The sequence below is a fragment of the Microcaecilia unicolor genome, chromosome 1 (genome assembly GCF_901765095.1).
Source record: "Microcaecilia unicolor chromosome 1, aMicUni1.1, whole genome shotgun sequence".
NCBI lineage: Eukaryota > Metazoa > Chordata > Amphibia > Gymnophiona > Siphonopidae > Microcaecilia > Microcaecilia unicolor.
This window is the reverse complement of record NC_044031.1, coordinates 160,721,797-160,740,981: the sequence shown is the minus strand read 5'-3', so window position 1 is coordinate 160,740,981 and position 19,185 is coordinate 160,721,797. Positions and strand designations below refer to the sequence as shown.

General features: G+C 41.7%; 1 protein-coding gene across 1 annotated transcript in view; it reads right to left on the bottom strand.

Annotated features, from left to right (window-relative positions):
• The window catches only part of DNAH11 (dynein axonemal heavy chain 11), a 708,797-nt gene that overhangs the window by 148,751 nt on the left and 540,861 nt on the right, over nucleotides 1-19,185 (bottom strand). Inside the window, exon 63 of the mRNA XM_030201723.1 lies at nucleotides 14,472-14,594. Within this exon, the coding sequence (XP_030057583.1) occupies nucleotides 14,472-14,594 (123 nt within the window). The remainder of the gene's footprint in view (nucleotides 1-14,471; nucleotides 14,595-19,185) is intronic.

Sequence of the window (19,185 nt, the reverse complement as noted above, 5' to 3'; positions counted from 1 at the left end):
CATCAGCATAGAGATGGTAGGAAAAGCCATGGGATGAGATTAATGAACCAAGGGAAGAAGTGTAGATAGAAAAGAGGAGGGGACCAAGAACAGAACCCTGAGGTACGCCGACAGGCAGAGGGATAGAAGTAGAAGAGGATCCACCAGAGTGAACACTAAAGGTGCGGAGGGAGAGGTAGGAAGAGAACCAGGAAAGGACAGAGCCCTGGAATCCAAGTGAGGACAGGGTATCGAGAAGTATGCTGTGATCGACAGTGTCAAAAGCAGCGGAAAGATCAAGAAGAATGAGGATGGAATATTGACCTCTGGATTTAGCCAGTAATAGGTCATTGGAGACTTTAGTAAGCGCAGTTTCGGTTGAGTGGAGAGGGCGAAAACCAGATTGTAGTGGGTCAAGAATAGCATGTGAGGAGAGAAAATCAAGGCAGCGGCGGTGAACAGCACGCTCAAGTAATTTGGAGAGAAAAGGAAGGAGGGAGATGGGTCGGTAATTAGAGGGACAAGTAGGGTCGAGTGAAGAGTTCTTAAGGAGAGGTGTGACCACAGCATGTTTAAAGGCAGCAGGGACAGTCGCAGTGGAAAGTGAGAGGTTGAGAATGTGACAGATAAAAGGAATAAGAGCAGGAGAGATGGCATTAAGAAGGTGGGTGGGAATGGGATCAGAGGAACAGGTGGTACATTTTGAGGAAGAAAGGAGAAGTGTAGTTTCCTCAATAGTAACTTCAGGAAAGGAGGAAAGGGAATGAGGGGAAGGAGAGAGAGGGGAACGGACTAGTGGAGGGAGAGGTGGTGAGGTAGAGAAAGCAAGGTTTATCTTTTGAACCTTGTTGTGAAAGAATTCAGCAAGGGTCTGAGGAGATAATGAAGGGGGAGTTGGGGGAGGGGGCACCTTGAGGAGAGAGTTCAATGTGGTGAAGAGAAGTCGAGGATTAGAGCCAAGAGAGTTGGTCAGTTGGATATAATAATCCTGTTTGGCACGTGAAAGAGCAGTAAAAGATGGGTAAAAGATGGAAACTTCACAGTAAGACTCAGCCTTGCTTCATGCAGCTTGTGGGGTAGAAGCAGAGAAACAGACAGCTAGCTCCATAGATGTATTCAGCATAATTGTAACTTCTCCCAAAAAGGTATCTGTCCCAGATTTGGCACCTTCTACTCAATGGATTTACATTGAGATCTCTCTAGTCTAACCACTGCTGTTCAAGAGTGAATAGGACTGGATGACTTAGAGGCATGCTAGTATATGGAGCCTTCATCTTCAGACTACGGGTTCAAATTGGACTATCAATGGCCAAAAGCTATGTGTGAATTAATCTGCTAGTCTAAGTTCTCAGTGGGCAGAACCAGCTCACCACAAAACTGCTATCATAAGTAACCCCCTTTATTAGCAGTTATGGGAGAAACTGAAGATCGAATGGGTATGGACACTGAATTCTCGCTTTCTAGAAGCTAGATAAAAGCAGGGTCACTTTAAAGAAATGGTGGGCAATCTCAGCCTTGTAGAGGACTGCAACTCAGTCAGGTTTTCAGTATTTCCTCTGTGAAAATGTATGACAGTGCATGCAAATAGTCTCGTACATATTCATTGGGGTCCTCCTGAAAACCTGACTGGGTTGAGAACCGAGGGTGTCCATCCCTGCTTTAGAGTTCACTAGAAACACATAAAACCAAAACTGAAATGGGTGAAATTAAGCTTGTGCTGCTAATCATGTGTGCATGCAGAAAGGGGAGTGTTTTGAGATGTTTGAATTTAATAATTTACTGTGGGTTGAGAACATGTGGTGTCCAAAATCAGAAGATGAATGTCCTGTATGGTGCCTGCTATTTCTCAGAAATCACTGCATACACGTTAACACATATCCATTTAAGATGAGGTGAAAAGTTAATCCACAAAGAGAAATTGTGTATCTTTCCTCCATATTAGCATATTCATTTGCAAATATATATATATATGCAAATGAATATGCTAATATGCTCCGCCCCATCCTTTGCCCCCCCAAATGAAACAGTCAAACTACGCCCATGTCCATAAGGTCATTTAAATACAATAGAGTACAGCACTACGTACGTCTAGTAGCTCTATAGAAATGATAAGTAGTAGTAGTAGTAGGAACTAGACATGTTGAGCAATGCATCAAAGAAAAAAAATTCCAGGGATAGTATAAGGCCATTTCATATGTCTGGGGTGTGTAAATTTGATCTTCAAGAATCCAATCTCCCACATACCTGAGCAGGCACGCCATATTATATTTCCGCATAACTGGAAGCCTGAGACGCCCCTGCTGCCAGGAACCCTGCATATATTTGAATGGTAAACAAGGCTTTTTCCCCTGCCAGCAAAAGTTAGATACCAATTTACGCAAGGACAACAAATCTTGATTTACCAGCCTAATAGGTAATAATTGTAAAACATAAAGCCACTTGGGAAAAAGGATCATATGAAACAGCTGAATTCTGCCATACACTGATAACGGTAGTGAAGCCCATTGTACAAAACATTGTTTAGTATAGTCTAAAAGGTAAGAGATATTGAGGTCATGAATCAAAAATGTCCGATATGGGAGTTTTATGCCTAAATAAGGAAAATACCGGGAGGCCCATTTCAAAAGACACTGACCCACACACAAATGCCTCACTGCTGTGTGGGCAAGGCCAAAGATTTATCCAAATTACTACTACTACTACTACTACTATTTAGCATTTCTATAGCGCTACAAGGCATACGCAGCGCTGCACAAACATAGAAGAAAGACAGTCCCTGCTCAAAGAGCTTACAATCTAATAGACAAGAAATAAAGTAAGCAAATCAAATCAATTAATGTGAACGGGAAGGAAGAGAGGAGGGTAGGTGGAGGCGAGTGGTTACAAGTGGTTACGAAATTACCATATTCTGCAAAACTATTCATTAAAGCTGTCAAGGACTCAGCTGGGTTGACCAAATGTACCAAAATATCATCTGCGAATGCAAATACTTTGAATTCTTACATACCTGATCAGACCCCCTGTATATCTGGATTAGATAAGATTTCACAAATAAGTAGATCAAGAGATAAGGTGAAAAGTAATGGCGACAGTGGGCAGCCCTGTCGAGTCCCCTTTTTGGATTGGGGAAAATTCCGAAAATATGCCATTAACCCACAGAGCAGCCCTACGTGAATTATATAGTGCTCGTATCACCTCCATGAAAAATCCATTGAATCCATAAGCCTCCAGTGTTGGAAATAAAAATTCCCACCTGACTCCATCGAACGCCTTCTCCATGTCAAAACTAACTAGCAGAGAAGATGTCCTCAGCTTTTCGATGCAGTCCATCGAAGCCAGTACTATACGGATATTTTTAGTAGTTTGTATGCCCTTGTGCAAATCCAACTTGGCTATCATCAATCAGAGAGGGTAAGATCAATGCTAACCTATTTGCCAGGAGTTTGGACTCCATATTTAATGAAGAAAGAGGTCTATACGAAGCCGGTTGTTCTGGGTCCCGACCTGGTTTCAACAAAACCACCATCTGCACAGACCTTAATGACTCCCATGTTCCACAAAGTGAGTGAACAACCCTTGTAGGGTTGGAACTATCGCTGGGTTCAAAATCTTATAAAATTTGTAACAAAAGCCATCTGGGCCTGGGGCTTTGAAAAGAGATCCCTCCTGAATGACTCGGCCCACTTCCTCCTCAGTGATCAGCACATTAAGTTTTGAATGGGATTGTATATTTAAATTTAGTAACAACCGGCCCTCCAAATAAGTCCTACGCTCCAGATCTTCCCCCCTGCGAACGGGCATAAAGTTGCTGGTAGTATGCTCTAAACACTTCTGCAATCTCTCCATCTGTATGTGCTTTGGTGCCATCACCTCTATATAATTGCATAACCATTTGGTGACCCAATTTTCGCCTCACCAAATTAGCCAGCAGTTTCCCTTTTTTATTTCCATGTAAGAAAAAATTATATTTGTAATACTGAAGTGATTTAAAAGTATGGGCATAAAGGAGACATCATAATTATATACCTCTGAGTTTTGAGAAGAAAAAAAACCCACCAAGGGGAGGAGAGGAAAGGAACCATAATCAACTGGTCCACGGAGATGTAACAATATAAGGATTTAGTATTCCATGTCTTTAACAGTATATCTTGACATCCAAACAACAAGAAGATATGCTCTGTGAATTATATGCCTTTACCCACTCCAATCTCCATCACCCAGAGGGGTTCCGCACCGGAGGCAGTAGTTGTTTTCAGAAGTCCTTTGCCGTGTTTGGTGTGTCAAAGAGACTAGATTTGCCTTAGATAAATACTTTTAGGCATGCTGGGTACAAGAGGGCAAGTTGAATCTGCCGCTGATGTAGTTCCGTACATATGGGCACATAGGCCTTTCTAAAGAATGACACCCTCGAGAAAAAATCCTGAAAGCATAACACAGTCTTATTTTCATATGTAAGTGGGCCCCTGGATCTTATTGCGCGCAGTACTTCAGTCTTATGTATGTAATTAAGCAAATTTAAAATTACTATCGGGGTCTTGCCTCTGGTTGCCTCTTGGGGCCCAACCAATGTGCTCTTTCAATCCGCAGGGGCCCAGCATCAGACTGAAGCTGCAGGGAGTTGACCAGCCAAGTTTCCAAGAAACTATGCAGCTCTGTCTCTGAAATAGATTCAGGGAAGCCCACTAGTCTTAGATTACCCCTCCAAGATCTGTTCTCGATGTCGTCAAGTTTGTTCTCTAGGTCCTCTAGCTTTGATTGCAGAGTAGTGTTTGTAGTCTGCATTTGTTGCTCGCGGTCTTCCAGATCAGATACCCGCTGACAATAAACTGAAAATTCTCCTCCTATCGCTTCCATCCGACCATCCAACACTTCTACTTTGTCTGTAACATTCTGGAATTTTCTGTCCAATGATGACTCTATAGCTTGGGTCACCTCAGAGTCTATTTCTGCCACCCAAGCCGAGCTCACCGAGACGGTCTCGCCACAGTCTGCTGCTGCCATCTTGGCTCCCTCTGACGGACGCTGTTTTTCTTGCAGCTTTCTTTGAGATTTGGACGCCATATGATATTTCAGCTCTCTCTTCGGATAGTCCAGAGCTCCTAGTAAGTCTAGCCTCCGGCTGCAAAAACCAACCATCTCAGTCTATCTGGCTTGTGGGGAATTCAGGGCGTGAGGCCTGGGAGCTCACCTCACCTATGTCCGCTCACCAGCGTGATATCACGTGATCCCCATCTCAAATGCTTTAATACAGCACACAGAAGGGCCAATATCTGTTATTAAATTACAAACTATGATTAATTGAGCAGTGGATGGTATGTGCATTGCAATATTCTAATAAAGCGTATTGGCTGTGTAGAAGCTGTACACAACCTCTGCCATGTTGTAATTTTGCAAGATGTTTTAAGAACATCCTCTTATTACATAAATGTTTGGTGTGGAACTGCTCTAGCTTACTCTCCTCTGCCTCCGGGTACTCAGATTGCTCCCCAGCCTTGTCATCTGAGTCTTACGGGCTTATTGCACTCAGGGAAATCTTGGGTAATCAATTTCAAGCATGAATGAACCACAAACAGGCTGGCTAGGCTTTCTGGCAGTGACTGTGGCCTCACTGTGGTTCTGGCCCCTGCTGCACCTGCTGATGACTTTTTTTAAGTTGTCCAACTCAGTTTCTACTCCCAGTTGCTGTTACGTAGGCACTTCTGCACCTGAAAGTGTCTGGGAGATTTGACCGGGCCACCAGAGTCTATAGCATCCTTGTCTTCAATGAACATGTCTGGCACTCTAACAAAATGGGGGTAGGCTTGAGCTATAATGGTAAGTAGAACATTTAGTTCAGCCCTTAATCCAGCCCCCTTTTAAGGCAATCCTCACTTTAGTTTTCCCAGAAGGTGTAACGTGGTCTTCCACCTCTCTATCAGTGGCTTGAATGGCTATGCTGAGGCTCAATAACCCTGTGATTATGTAGTATCCATTGCAGGAACAGCTTCTTCCCAATATATTCTGTTGCACCAGGTAACTGACACTGAGAAAAGAAGGCAATAACAGATGAAATGAATCCTTTACTTTGAGGATTCACATACCATAGGAAAAGAAATTAAGTTGAAGAGATATACTGGTTCAGTACTGTCAAACATTTTAACAATTACACAAGCTACTTTAAACAACACTCTGGAGTAAATAGGGAGCCAATGTAGAGTAACAAGAGCAGCAGTTGAACTATCAAATTTTCTAAGACCCAAAATAAGTTTAGCTGCTGTATTCTGTAATAGTTGTAATTTATGTCTAAATTTTGAAGTAGAGATATAAAGAACATTACAGTAATCTGAGGGCACCTTTTACCAGGCTGCGTCAAAACAGGGCCTGCGCTGGCATTGGTGTGTATTTTTGACATGCACTGAGACCCCCCTTTTACACAGCTGGTAAAAGGTTAGTCTTTCTTTTCTGCAGGAAATGGCCATGTGGCAAGTAAAGCACTTGCCGTGCGGTCATTTCAGGGGGGAGCCCTTACTGCCACCCATTGAGGTGGCGGTAAGAGCTCCCGTGCTAACCCGGTGGTAACTGGGCAATGCATGGCATTGACTGATTACCAACAGGTACACCCCGGCACTACAAAAATAAATATATTTTTGTAGTGCCGGATATGATGGCGCGCTGGGGATGGGAAGTACCGCTGGGCTGCTGCGGTAACCCGGCAGTACTTCCGGTTTAGTGAGCAGTAAGCCCACGTTGGGCTTACTGCTGCTTTGTAAAAGGGGCCCTAAATGACTCAAAATACATGCTTGTACCAAAATGGTAAAATGGGATTTATCAAAATACCATCTCATATGGTGCAACTGTCGTAATTTGAAGAAGACAGTTTGTGATAAATAATTAACCCGAAGCTCTAAAGAAAGAGAAGAATCAGAAATAACACCTAGAATTTTAGAGGACAAATACATTTTATGTGATAAGTCTGGAGAAACAAGAAGAGAATCAGGAATGATAGTACTCTTATGTGCTACCCAAAGTAACTTAGTTTTATTAGCATTTAATTTGAAACCATGACTAGAACTATACTATTTAATCATATTAGTACAATTAGCTACTTTCAAAGAAGTATCTGATAAATTCTTACAAACTAGAAGAAGCAATAACATATTATCCGCATAGGAATAAAAATTCACACCCACTGAAGAAAAACTATGTTCCATTTTAGTCATATAAACATTAAACAAAATAGGCAACAGTGGAGAACCCGGCGGAACCCTGCAGGGCAGTACCCATGGGGCTGAAAGATTGCCCTTCATTTTAACAGAATGCCTATTAGACAAAACTTCTCTAAACAATGCAAGGACTCTACCAGGGATACCTACTGAACTCAACTTAAATAACAAAATCTCATAATCCACTGTATCAAATGCAGTGGTCAAATTGAATTGCAACAATACTAACTCTACCTCTTGACATAAAGGATTTTGCATTTGATACCAATGCTAGTAAAACGAATTTGGTATTATGGAATGCTCTAAAACCAAACTAGAGTGGACTAAGACAACCATATTTGTCCAAATAAGATGATAAATGAGTTGCTACAATAGAAGCTGACAATTTAGTGAGTAAAGGAATACTGGCCACTGGACTAAAATTGGAAGGTAAACTAGGGTCAGAATTAGCTTTTTTTAATCATAGGTGTAAGGACTACAGCTCTAAATCTTTGAGGGTATTGAACAGCCCTTAACAAGGAATTTAAAAAATAAGTTTGCCAATTGATTATCACAGGTGGTGATTTTAATATATAAGATGGACAGCTGTCTAATATAGAAGAAGAAGAAGAAGTCAGCTTACGCAGCAAAGAAGACACCTGATCTTTAGTAATGGTATCAAAAGAATCCCACAATCTATCAGCAGGGAAATCTTGATTATCAAAACATACTGAAACAGATAGATCAATAACAGCCTGAAACATAGGGGGAACCAATTCCCTGATCTTATGAATCTTATCTGAGAAGTATGTTGCCAACAATAAGGCTGAGGGATACCGACCAGCATCAGCCTCAATACAAGAATTGGGTAAAAGATCCCTAAAAATCGTAAAAAGCTACTTAGAGGAACAAGAATGATTATCTATCAATGAAGCAAAGTAAGATTTTTTAGCTTTATGTATTGCAGATTTATAAACTTTCATGGCTGATTTCCATTCCAATGTTAAGGCATCAACGTAAGAGTGACGCCAATGATGTTCTAACCTACAACAACTGGATTTTAATTTTGAAAGATCTTGAGTAAACCATTTCGGCTTGTTCAGGTTCCTCCTCACAGCCTTTATTTCCTCTGACCTCCTCTTCAGGGCTATGCCACCTCAGTGGGAAGACTTTATGGGTTGTTGGCAAAGTACTACTGTCACAGATTACAGTTAGGAGGGGTTTTTTGTTGTTCTTTTAAAATATATTTTTGTCCCCTAGGGCTATGTCTTCGTCATGAAATTAAGAGTGAAATTCTAATATAAAGCTCATGGTTGTCCATTTTTCTGATAACTTCACCTTGATATTTTTTAGCTCTTTCGCAGTGGCTTTATCATACTCCAGAAGCAAAATGGAGACTATTCACTAGAACTCTGGACCACCGGACTGGCCTTACTCCTCAGGATCAGGCATTTCTCATTTCTGTCCCATACACATCTTCCTACAGGTTCTCCATTGAACAACTTTAGTAAATTCTCTGACCAGGGCATTCTGCAGTCCAGTCCTGGTCTCAGGTTCATGTCACTCCTGAATCTGCTCACACACCTGGCTGGCATTCTGTAAGGGCTTTGCCAGGCTCCTCTATAGAGCAAGCTCTTCTTTGAGGTGTTTCTTTAAACTAACCACCTGGTGAGACAGTTCTCTCCTGTCTGCCTGATTCTGAGCCTAACAAATTGTGAGCTTAGCAGTTAACAGTTCCTTTTCCTTCAGAGTCTTTAAGGCTCCGTTAAGTTAGCCTTCCAACATCCAGATTCGTTCTCATTCGTTCTCCTGTGAGGACTGTTACTTGAGAAGCCTTTTTGAGCTGAGTAAGCAAATCCTCCAGCACCTCTAAAGTCTCCTTCTCATACCCTTCCATCTGGTCCAGCTGAGTTTGGCTTTGTGCCATTTGGTCTTGTAGCATCCAAATACTATGGTCCAGCACTGCCACATCCTTCTGGTGTTCATGTATGCTGATATACTCTATACTGGTCTGAAATTGTAACTCAGCTAGTTGCTGTGTCAACTGCCCTTTGCCTCTGTCAGTCAGGTACATTCCTGCTGGATTACTGTGGCCATCTTGCAGGCTTCCCTCTCCTGGAGACTTCTCTTATACTTGAATATGGAGTGTGGCAACCAGGCCTTCCAGCCTTTGAATTTATTCTGGAGCTTCATTATGGCTCCAACTGACCATCGTCAGTTGCATTTGAAGCTCAGTGAACTGTCACCATATTACTGTACTAGATATTATTGCTCCTTTTTCAATCAAAAAACATGCTAGAATTACTCCTGCCCCATGGTTTTCTGTAGCGCTAGGTGAATTAAAAAGAGGTTGTAGACAATTAGAAAACATCTGGAAGAAATCTAAGGATCCCCAGGTGCTTTTAAACTACAAAAATCAGATTAAGAAATACAAATTAGCGGTAATTGAGGCAAGGAAAACATATTATAACCAGAAGATTAGTTCATCTAATTTTTCCTCCAAAATACTTTTTAAAGTATTTAATGCTTTAGTTTCCTCAGATTCCTTAATCTCCATTGTGAAGAATCTGCAACCCAATGCAGATGATCTTGCAAAATTATTTCAATTTAAAATTGAAAAAGTTAGACAACCTTTGTTAGGAAATATCGTAAATGTTTGGAAATGGACTTCATTATGATGCAAATAGATGATGACATTCCTGGAACAGTTTTGTTCAGGTACCCTTATGCTTGGTTAACTGATTTTGTAGAACAGCACATAGCAATATGCGCATGTGTAGCCATTTTACATGAACATCAGAGCCCACCCAAATGATAGCATAGATCCATTAGTCACTTTAGCACCAAGCACCTCCACTTCAGTTAATTGTGCCTACTGGTCTTCCTTTAACCCATTAGTGCCCAATGTTCCTATAATAAGCTCCCATTGTAAATAAATCCTAATAAATAAAATAAATAAATATGGGAACATTGGGCACTAATGGATAAACATACCCTTCTATTCGTCACTGACTAGAACAGTAGAACAATGCACTACTTAGACTGTGAGCCCACTAGGGACAGACCCAGTACCTGTCAAATGAAAACTGTAAACCGCTTAGGTCTAAGCGGTAGATAAATACTTGAATGAATGAATGATTTGCTATGAGGCCAGCCACTAATGCCCTTGATGCTATCCCTTCACCCTGATTAAAACCTACATCTCAGGGGCTACTGCCATTTGTCAACACCATGATTCAACCAAATCTAAGGTTAGGTCAATTTCCAATCTTATGGAAGAAAGCTGGTACCAAAAGCACTCTTGAAAAATTCCTCTTTGGATGCAAGTGCCCCCTCCAACTATTGCCTTATTTCCAATTTGTGTTTTATTTCTAAACTTCTGGAAAAGCTTGTTTTTGAGCAGCTCTCTTCACATGTGAATTCATCTATTCTTCATCATAGCCAGGGTGGCTTTTGCCCATTTCAAAGCACCGAGTGTGATCACAGGTCTCCTTAGTGAACTACATAGGATCCTTGATGCCAGTGATATTGTGCTGGTTGTTTAGTTGATCATTCTCTCCTTTTTTTCTCGACTATCCCAATTTGGACTCACAGGTACAGTCCTCAATTGGTTCATCTCATTCTTAAAAGATCATTCAGTCTCCGCTCTCTAATCCTCATCACTTTGTTTGTGGTGTGTCACAGGCCTCTATTCTTTCTCCCCCTCCCTATTATTTAATATATTCTTTAGTCCCTTTGCTTTACTTATTCAATCATTCAATATTAAGGCGAATGTTTCCGTGACTATTTTCATAGCGTAATCAATGTTTAATTGTAGTGTTTGTTTTATGGAGCTTCCGTACCAAATGCCCAGATGGAATGAGCCAAAAGCCACAAGTCAGAATCTGTTCCCTTTCTTCCTGTTTGACCTGATTATGGGAGGATTTTTCTTTTTGATTGTTTGACTTGTTTCTTTTGGGTTCCCACTTGAAGACATTTTAATATCACGCCTCAACTACTGCAACATCATAAACGCTTGCAGACCATTTTCACAGGAGAAATGTTTACAAACTCTTCAAAATATGGTGCTCAGACTACTCTGGTCTGGCCAAAAAATATGATCTTACACCATTATTTGAGTACATAGGCTACCGGTATATTACCATTTTTTCAAGGTTCTCTGTTTAACTAACAAGGCCTTTGTGGTCCCGCCCTCCTATTAAGCTTCTTTAAATATTCTTTATACCCCTGCTAGAACTTTGTGATCAGTAGATGCTCACTGCCTAGTTTTACCAGGGCCAAAAATAGTACACTACGAGAGCACAAGACAGTCTGCATTTTATTATTTGGTCCCAAAGTTATGGAATGATCTGCCTCTTTATATCCATTCAGAACACTCTCTAGCAAAGTTTAAAAAAAAAGTCTCAAAGCTCATTTTTAAAAACTGGCTTTTGGTATTAGGTAGGGTTGTTGCTAACTTGCCCGACTGATCTGCCTGCAGGCATCCAGTATGCTGTCTGTGTTTATTGATATGAAAGGATATTTTCTTTCCTATCAATTAATGGCATTCTTTTCTTAATATATTGATTATATTTTTTAGCTACTGTAAACTGCCATGACCTGCTTCATGGAATGGGCAGTATAAATAATTCACAATAAACATAAATTCCTGATATGGCAAAAGCTGCACATCTTCATGGAATAGCTTTCCTATTGTTTAAACCTCTGGTTTTAGCATTGGGTGCAACTTTCTTCAGTTTTCCTGTAAATGCTTGGTTAGCTATTCTGGGAATCAGTATATCTTCTAATGACCCTATTCACTTAGGGGCTCTTTTACAGAGTAGCGGTAAGCTACAAATAACGTTACCACTTAATACCACCGACCATGAAAAATTCATTGACTGTCTGGACCCAATTCCCGATGAATATCCAGCAGACCGAATCTGGACAAACTTTGCTCTACTTACCGAAGAAACCATCACCCAAGCAATCAACAGGTTCGCCAAATCCCACTGCAAACTGGACATATGTCCCAACAACCTAATAAAATCCGCCCCTCAACACTTCATAGCAGACCTCACGTCACACCTAAACTACATGTTACAACATGCACTCTTCCCTAAGGATAAAGGAAACATACTAGTCACCCCAATACCTAAAGATTCAAAGAAAAAAGCAAATGACATAACCAACTACCGCCCGGTAGCATCCATTCCTCTGGTAGTCAAACTAATGGAAAGTATGGTAACCAAGCAGCTTACCGACTACTTAAACAAATTCTCAAAACTACATGAATCACAATCAGGATTTCGATCCAACCACAGCACCGAAACAATAATTATCACTCTCCTAACCAAATTCACACAAGCAATTGCAACTGGCAATAGTGTACTTCTCCTACAATTTGACATGTCCAGCGCGTTTGACATGGTAAACCATAAAATATTATTAAACATCCTAGAATACTTCGGGATTGGAGGAAGTGTACTTAGCTGGATCAAAGGCTTCCTAACCGCAAGAACATACCAAGTGATATCAAATTCGAATACATCATGACCATGGAAACCAGAATGTGGAGTACCCCAAGGATCACCGCTTTCACTGACCCTTTTCAACCTAATGATGACACCTCTAGCCAAATTGCTATCCCTCCAAGGCCTTAATCCTTACATCTACGCAGATGATGTCACGATCTACATCCCGTTCAAACATGATCTAACAGAAATCACAAATGAAATCAAACACAGCCTCCAAATCATGAATTCATGGGCGGATGCATTTCAACTAAAACAATGCAGAAAAAACACAATGTCTCATCCTTTCATCACAATACAACACGAACAAACCCACCACTATAAACACCCCAGACTACACCCTTCCTGTTTCAGATAGCCTGAAAATTCTCTGAGTTACAATTGACCGAAGTCTCACACTAGAAAGCCATGTGAAAAATACAAAAAAGAAAATGTTCCATTCAATGTGGAACTCAAGAGAGTAAAACCTTTCTTCCCAAGGGAAATATTCAGTAGCCTGGTACAATCAATGGTGCTAAGCCACCTACATTACTGCAATGCCATCTATGCTGGATGCAAAGAACAAATCATTAAGAAACTCCAAACTACCCAAAACACAGCAGCCAGACTCATATTTGGAAAAACAAAATATGAAAGCGCCAAACCCCTTAGAGAAAAAATACACTGGCTCCCACTTAAAGAAAGTATTGCGTTCAAAATTTGCACCCTGGTTCATAAAATCATTCACGGCGAGGCCCCGGTCTAATGTCAGATCTCACAGACTTACGAGCCAGGAACACAAAAAGGTCAGCAAGCACATTCCTGAATACCCACTACCCCAGCTGCAAAGGACTGAAATACAAATCAACATATGCATCCAGCTTCTCCTAAATAAGCACGCAACTATGGAATGCACTACCAAACGTCAGAAAAACAATGCACGACCTAACAAACTTCCGAAAATCACTAAAGACCAACCTGTTCAAAAAGGCATACCACAATGATCCATCCTAAATACCAGACAACAAAACTTATACCAGAACTGGACAAAACCGAACTCTCTATACTTGACTGCTTCATTTACTTTTTCACTAATGAACTTCAACGCAATACCACTTTATTTCTCATTCCGGAAATGAACTCTCTATACTTGACTGCTTAATTTACTCTGTCACTTATGAACTCTAATGCAATACCACTTTGTATTTCTCATTCCAGAAATGGCAATCACCATTACGGCATAATGTAAGCCACATTGAGCCTGCAAATAGGTGGGAAAATGTGGGATACAAATGCAACAAACAAATAAATAAATAATCTGGAACTACTGCCAGCGAAACACGTGCGCCAGTGGTAGATCCAGCTCCGGTGAGTGCCATTTGCCGTGCTATGGAAAATAGCTATTTTCCAGTGTGGCGCTAACCCAGCAGCAATCCGGCACCGCTGCGTACTACCCGGTTACCGCAGGAGCCCTTAATGCCACCTGAATGGTTGGTGTTAGGGCTCCCCCCCCCCCCCCCCATGGTCACCCAGTGAGAGAAATCTTATCGCATGGCTATGACATTTTCTTGGACTTCTTACTCGCTGCGGTAAAAAAAGGCCATAGCATGTAGCAAAAAGGGCCCCCGCAGTATATTTAAAAAACAAGTTTAGAAAATAAGATAAAATATAGAGAGCTGAAGTATAAACTGAGAAATGAGCTGGAATTTGTTCAACTAGCCACTCCCAGACAACCAGAAAGCCTCATATCCACACATTGCCTTTGCTACCAGTGTCAGTTTACCATGAAATCTGATTTTTTTCTCCAGAAAATACATACTTTCCTCTTTTAATTGTATTTCTTCCAAGCAAAGGATCAAGAACTGGATCCACCATTTCATCCAAATTTTCAATTAGGATGGTATCTCCACAGGCCAAAGCACTTTCAATGGTTCTTAGAAACCTTCAAAAAGGAACAAAACACAATATTTATTGCATCCTGTGTGTATAATAAATCAGCACTTTTAAAACTGTAAAAAAAATAAATGACTAACCACCTACAATAAAACTAAAAATGCTGTTAATATTTGGATTCATTTTGTTAACTATGGATTAAATATAAATTATGTTTTGGCTATTCTCAAGCATAGGCACCGACTCCGTGGGTGCTGTGGGTGCTCGAGCAACCCCAATATTTCACCCACCGTAAGTTCCCTTCGGCAGCCCAGAATTTTAAAAGTCCCTCCCTCCGAGTTCCAGGCCCGCCCCTCCCTCCCTCCCTCCGAGTTCCAGGGTCCCCCTCCCTCTAAATGTTAAAAGTAATCTCACCTCGTCAGGGTTACGGCGGCAGCAGCAATGAAAAGCATGCAGGCTCGGCGCTTCAGCCTTCCCTTCTCTCAGCTCTGCTCCCGCCCTTGCGGAAACAGGAAATGAGGGCGGGACCAGAGCTGAGAAAAGGGAAGGCTGAAGCGCCGAGCCTGCATGCTTTTCACTGCTGCTGCCACCGTAACCCAGACGAGGTAAGATGACTTTTAAAATTCGGAGGGAGGGAGGAAGGGGGGCCCTGGAACTCGGAGGGAGGGGATGGGTGGGCCTGGAACTCGAAAGGAGGGAGAGGAGGGAGAGAGGAAGGGAGGGGAGGCCTGGAACAGGGAGGGGGGGGGGGCTTGGAACAGGGAGAAGGGCCTGGAACTTGGACGGAGGGAGGGAGGGCCTGGAACTCGGAGGGAGGGAGGGAGCGGGGGGGCCTGGAACTCATAGGGAGGGGGAGCCTGGAACTCATAGGGAGGGGGAGCCTGGAACTCGGAGGGAGGGGGAGGGAGGAAGAGGGGGAGGGAGGGGGAATGCACCACCTGTAAAAAAAACCCAAAAATTTCAGCGCCCCCAATCATTTTCAAAAGTTGGCTCCTATGTTCTCAAGTAACCCCAGATATGTTTAAAATAGACTGGAATGCAAGAAACAAATCACAGATTTCTCAGAGGCACAAAACTTACAAACTATACAAATAGTTGCAGTTTTAAAACTTTGAGAATGCTAAATTTGTTATTTAATTAGTATGTGTACTGACAAGTTCTACAGACCCTGGACATCTGAAATGGAGTTGATTACAGCTATATTCCTGTCCTATATCATTACTAAAACAAATTGCTCAAATTGATTAGAATGACCAAATGAACAGGTTATCATAACCAGTTTTCACCAGATTACTAGAGCTGGAGAAGAACCCACTAAAGGAAAAACAACTAGTAAAGTCCCCTGAATAGTGCTGAAACAAAGAGTGGAGTGGCAGTGCCCATCCTGCTCACTGCTGCTCAGTGGCATCTCTAGCCAGAAATATTTGGGGTGGCAACAGGGAGGCAAGCTAGATATGGAGGGGGGCAAGTCAAAGCAACATTTCCACACATATCATGCCCAAATCATACACCCCTCCCCAACTCCTTTTTAAAAAATAAGCAATATAAGATATCGCAAACTTTTATGCATTAAGAAACCCTCCTCCTCCAGCTAGATTCTGCTACTAGTTAAAACCAACATTATAATTGATAGCATCATTCAATAAATTCTTCTTTGTGGAGTGAAGTCTGGATTCTCTACAGGATTGGACAGAATCTCAATATAAACCCTGCACCTCCAGTTCTGTATCACAAACTCTATATTCCCCAACAACGGAGCTATCCCTCTTACAACACATCATACAAAGAAATATTCAACTCGTGATTATCACCTCAGGAGCAGCACTTGCTCCTTCCACTGCCAGACATTTTGATTAAAAATCAGACCAGTTTTTGTTTGTGAGGTGAATCTACCAGATGTGGAGGCCACTAGTCTTCAGAATTTTTATTTTGGGTGACAAGGGACTGCTTTCAAATAGAGCCAGACACTTTCCAGAATAACACAAAACCCTGCAAAAAGACACTCAAAACCTATATAGGAAGCTTATCACATTATCACAGCCTTAACCCACCTATAAAAAGACAGTGCTATAAATATTACACTATGTCCTAGAGCACCAATATACCTACTACTGGGAAACTGGAACAACAGGACTGTTACAATTTCCTAAATAAAGAGTACATGTTAGCAGAAGCCTTCACCTCAGCTACACATATAGAACATTGACAGACCCTCACCTGATACAAAATAGGGGCCCACAAAAAAAAAAACTGCAGACAAAAAACAAAATAGAAACCCCATTCTCTTCTTCCCAAGAAAGCCAGATTCTATAAAAAGAGCAATACTGGTAAAAGAGAAACAGAAATACATTTTCTTCTGTACTCTACAAAAACAGAAAAGGTGTTCATTTCCCAAGACAGGTTCCAATCCTTAAAGCATTTAATAATATTTTCTTTTCTACCTTTGTTGTTTGGGAATTTATTTCTCTAATTCTGTTGGTCCCAGGTTCTTTTCCAGTTTCCTTTTGTTAGTCTTCTCCTAAATTATTCTCCAGATTTGACTTTCCATTTTTTTCTCTCTCCTCTTGCCTTTATCTTTTCCTTCTCTACATCTGTCTGAAACTAATATTTCTTTTATATTTTCCCCATTTTCTCTTCTCTGTGGTTTATTCCACCCATTTGATTTTACCCTAATTCTCACTTTCTCTCACCCTCTTCTTAGTCTCCTCATTTTCACCTCTTATCTAGCTACCAGCTTTTCCCATCTCCCTCTCATCTCTAGCACTCTCATTGCCCCCTCTGTCTCTGTCCTTCGCCAGTCTCCTATCCCCCCCATTTTTCACCCACTCCCTAGTCCTCTATTTCCATCCTCTGTACTCACCCTCTCATCCCCAGCTCTATTACTATCTCTCTTTCCTCCCCTTGCCTCTAGGCCATTCTTCTATCTCTACCCCATCTCCTATTGCCATTTCTACCCACACTTAGTCCCTTCGGAGATCCAACCCCTTCCTCTCGTACCGCTCCCCAGTACCCCCATCCCTTTCATCCCCTTTCCAGTCTTCTAGGTAATCTGCGTTATGTTTCCTTTCTCCAGACTTCATCCCATTTTTCTTTACTCCCCATTTCGTACTCTCACTCATTCTCCCAACCCACCTACACACCCCCATTCATACCTACCAATTGCTGGGTCCTCATTATTTTCTCAAAATTCCCTCTTTATCTCTTCCATCCATTATTCCCTGCTCTGCCCCTCCCCCCACATACATTCTCTCACTCAGTCACCAAGTCCCAGTCATTTCCTGCTCTGTTCCTTTACCACTTACCTCTGAGTACCATCTATCTTCTGCTCTGTTCCTCTATACCCCACTCTGAACCCCATCCATCTTCTGCTCTTTCCAGGGTTTCCACTCCACTTGACATTTCTTCTCCCTCCATGTCCACCATCATTCAGTGTCCCTGTCCCTATCCCTCCCCCATGTTCAGCATCTGCACTGTTTGTTCCCATCACCCCTGCATCTCTGTCTCTCCTCATATCCAGCTTCTCCCTCTCTCTTTCCTTTCTCCTGCACCATCCCAGGGTCAGCATTTCTCCCTCTCTCTCTCTCCCCTGCCCCCGCAGTCCACCATTTCTCTCTTATTTGGACATCATCGTCATTCTCAGTTCCCTTAGCCTGTAACTTTGGGGTCAACTTTGAATCCAACTCCTTGCTAAAACTTGCCATTTGTTTTTCTATATCACCACCAAAAGTTGTCCCTTCATTTCTGAACATGCTACCAAAACCCTTACCAGCACTATCACCTCACACTTAAACTATTATAACCTGCTCCTCACAGGCCTCTCAATTAACCACCTCTGTTCAAAATTCTGATGCATGACTTACCATCATCCACATAAACCCTCTTATAAAGTCACTTCATTGGCTATATTCATTTATTTGTTACATTTCTATCCCACATTTTCACACATATTTGCAGGCTTAATGTGGCTTACATAGTACCGTAAAGGCGTTCGTCAATTCCGGTATGAACAAATATAGTAATGTTGTGGTAGGATAAGGTAGACACATTAGGGAATCATAGAGAGGAAGAGAATCGTAGAGAGGAAGAGTTATTATATGTCCATTACGAGCTTTGGTTTCATTGTGTTGCAGGGTACAGGCATTTAAGTTGGGTCGGTAGGGTATGCCTTTTTGAACAGGTTAGTTTTTAATGATTTCCGGAAGCTTAGGTGATCATAAGTTCTTTTCACAGCTTTTGGTAATGCATTCCATAGTTGTGTGCTTATGTAGGAAAAGCTGGATGCATAGGTTGATTTGTATTTGAGTCCTTTGCAACTTGGGTAGTGGAGATTTAGGTATGTTCGTGTTGATCCTGTTGTGTTTCTAGTTGGTGGGTCTATGAGGTCTGTCATGTATCCCGGGGCTTCGCCGTAGATAATTTTATGAACCAGGGTTCAGATTTTGAAAGCAATACATTCTTTGATTAGGAGCCAGTGCAGTTTTTCTCAGAGGGATTTGGCGCTTTCGAATCACGCTTTTCCAAATATAAGCCTGGCTGCTGTGTTTTGAGCGGTCTGAAGTTTCTTTATAATTTGTTCTTTGCATTCCGCATAAATTCCGTTGCAGTAGTCTACATGGCTTAGTACCATTGATTGTATCAAG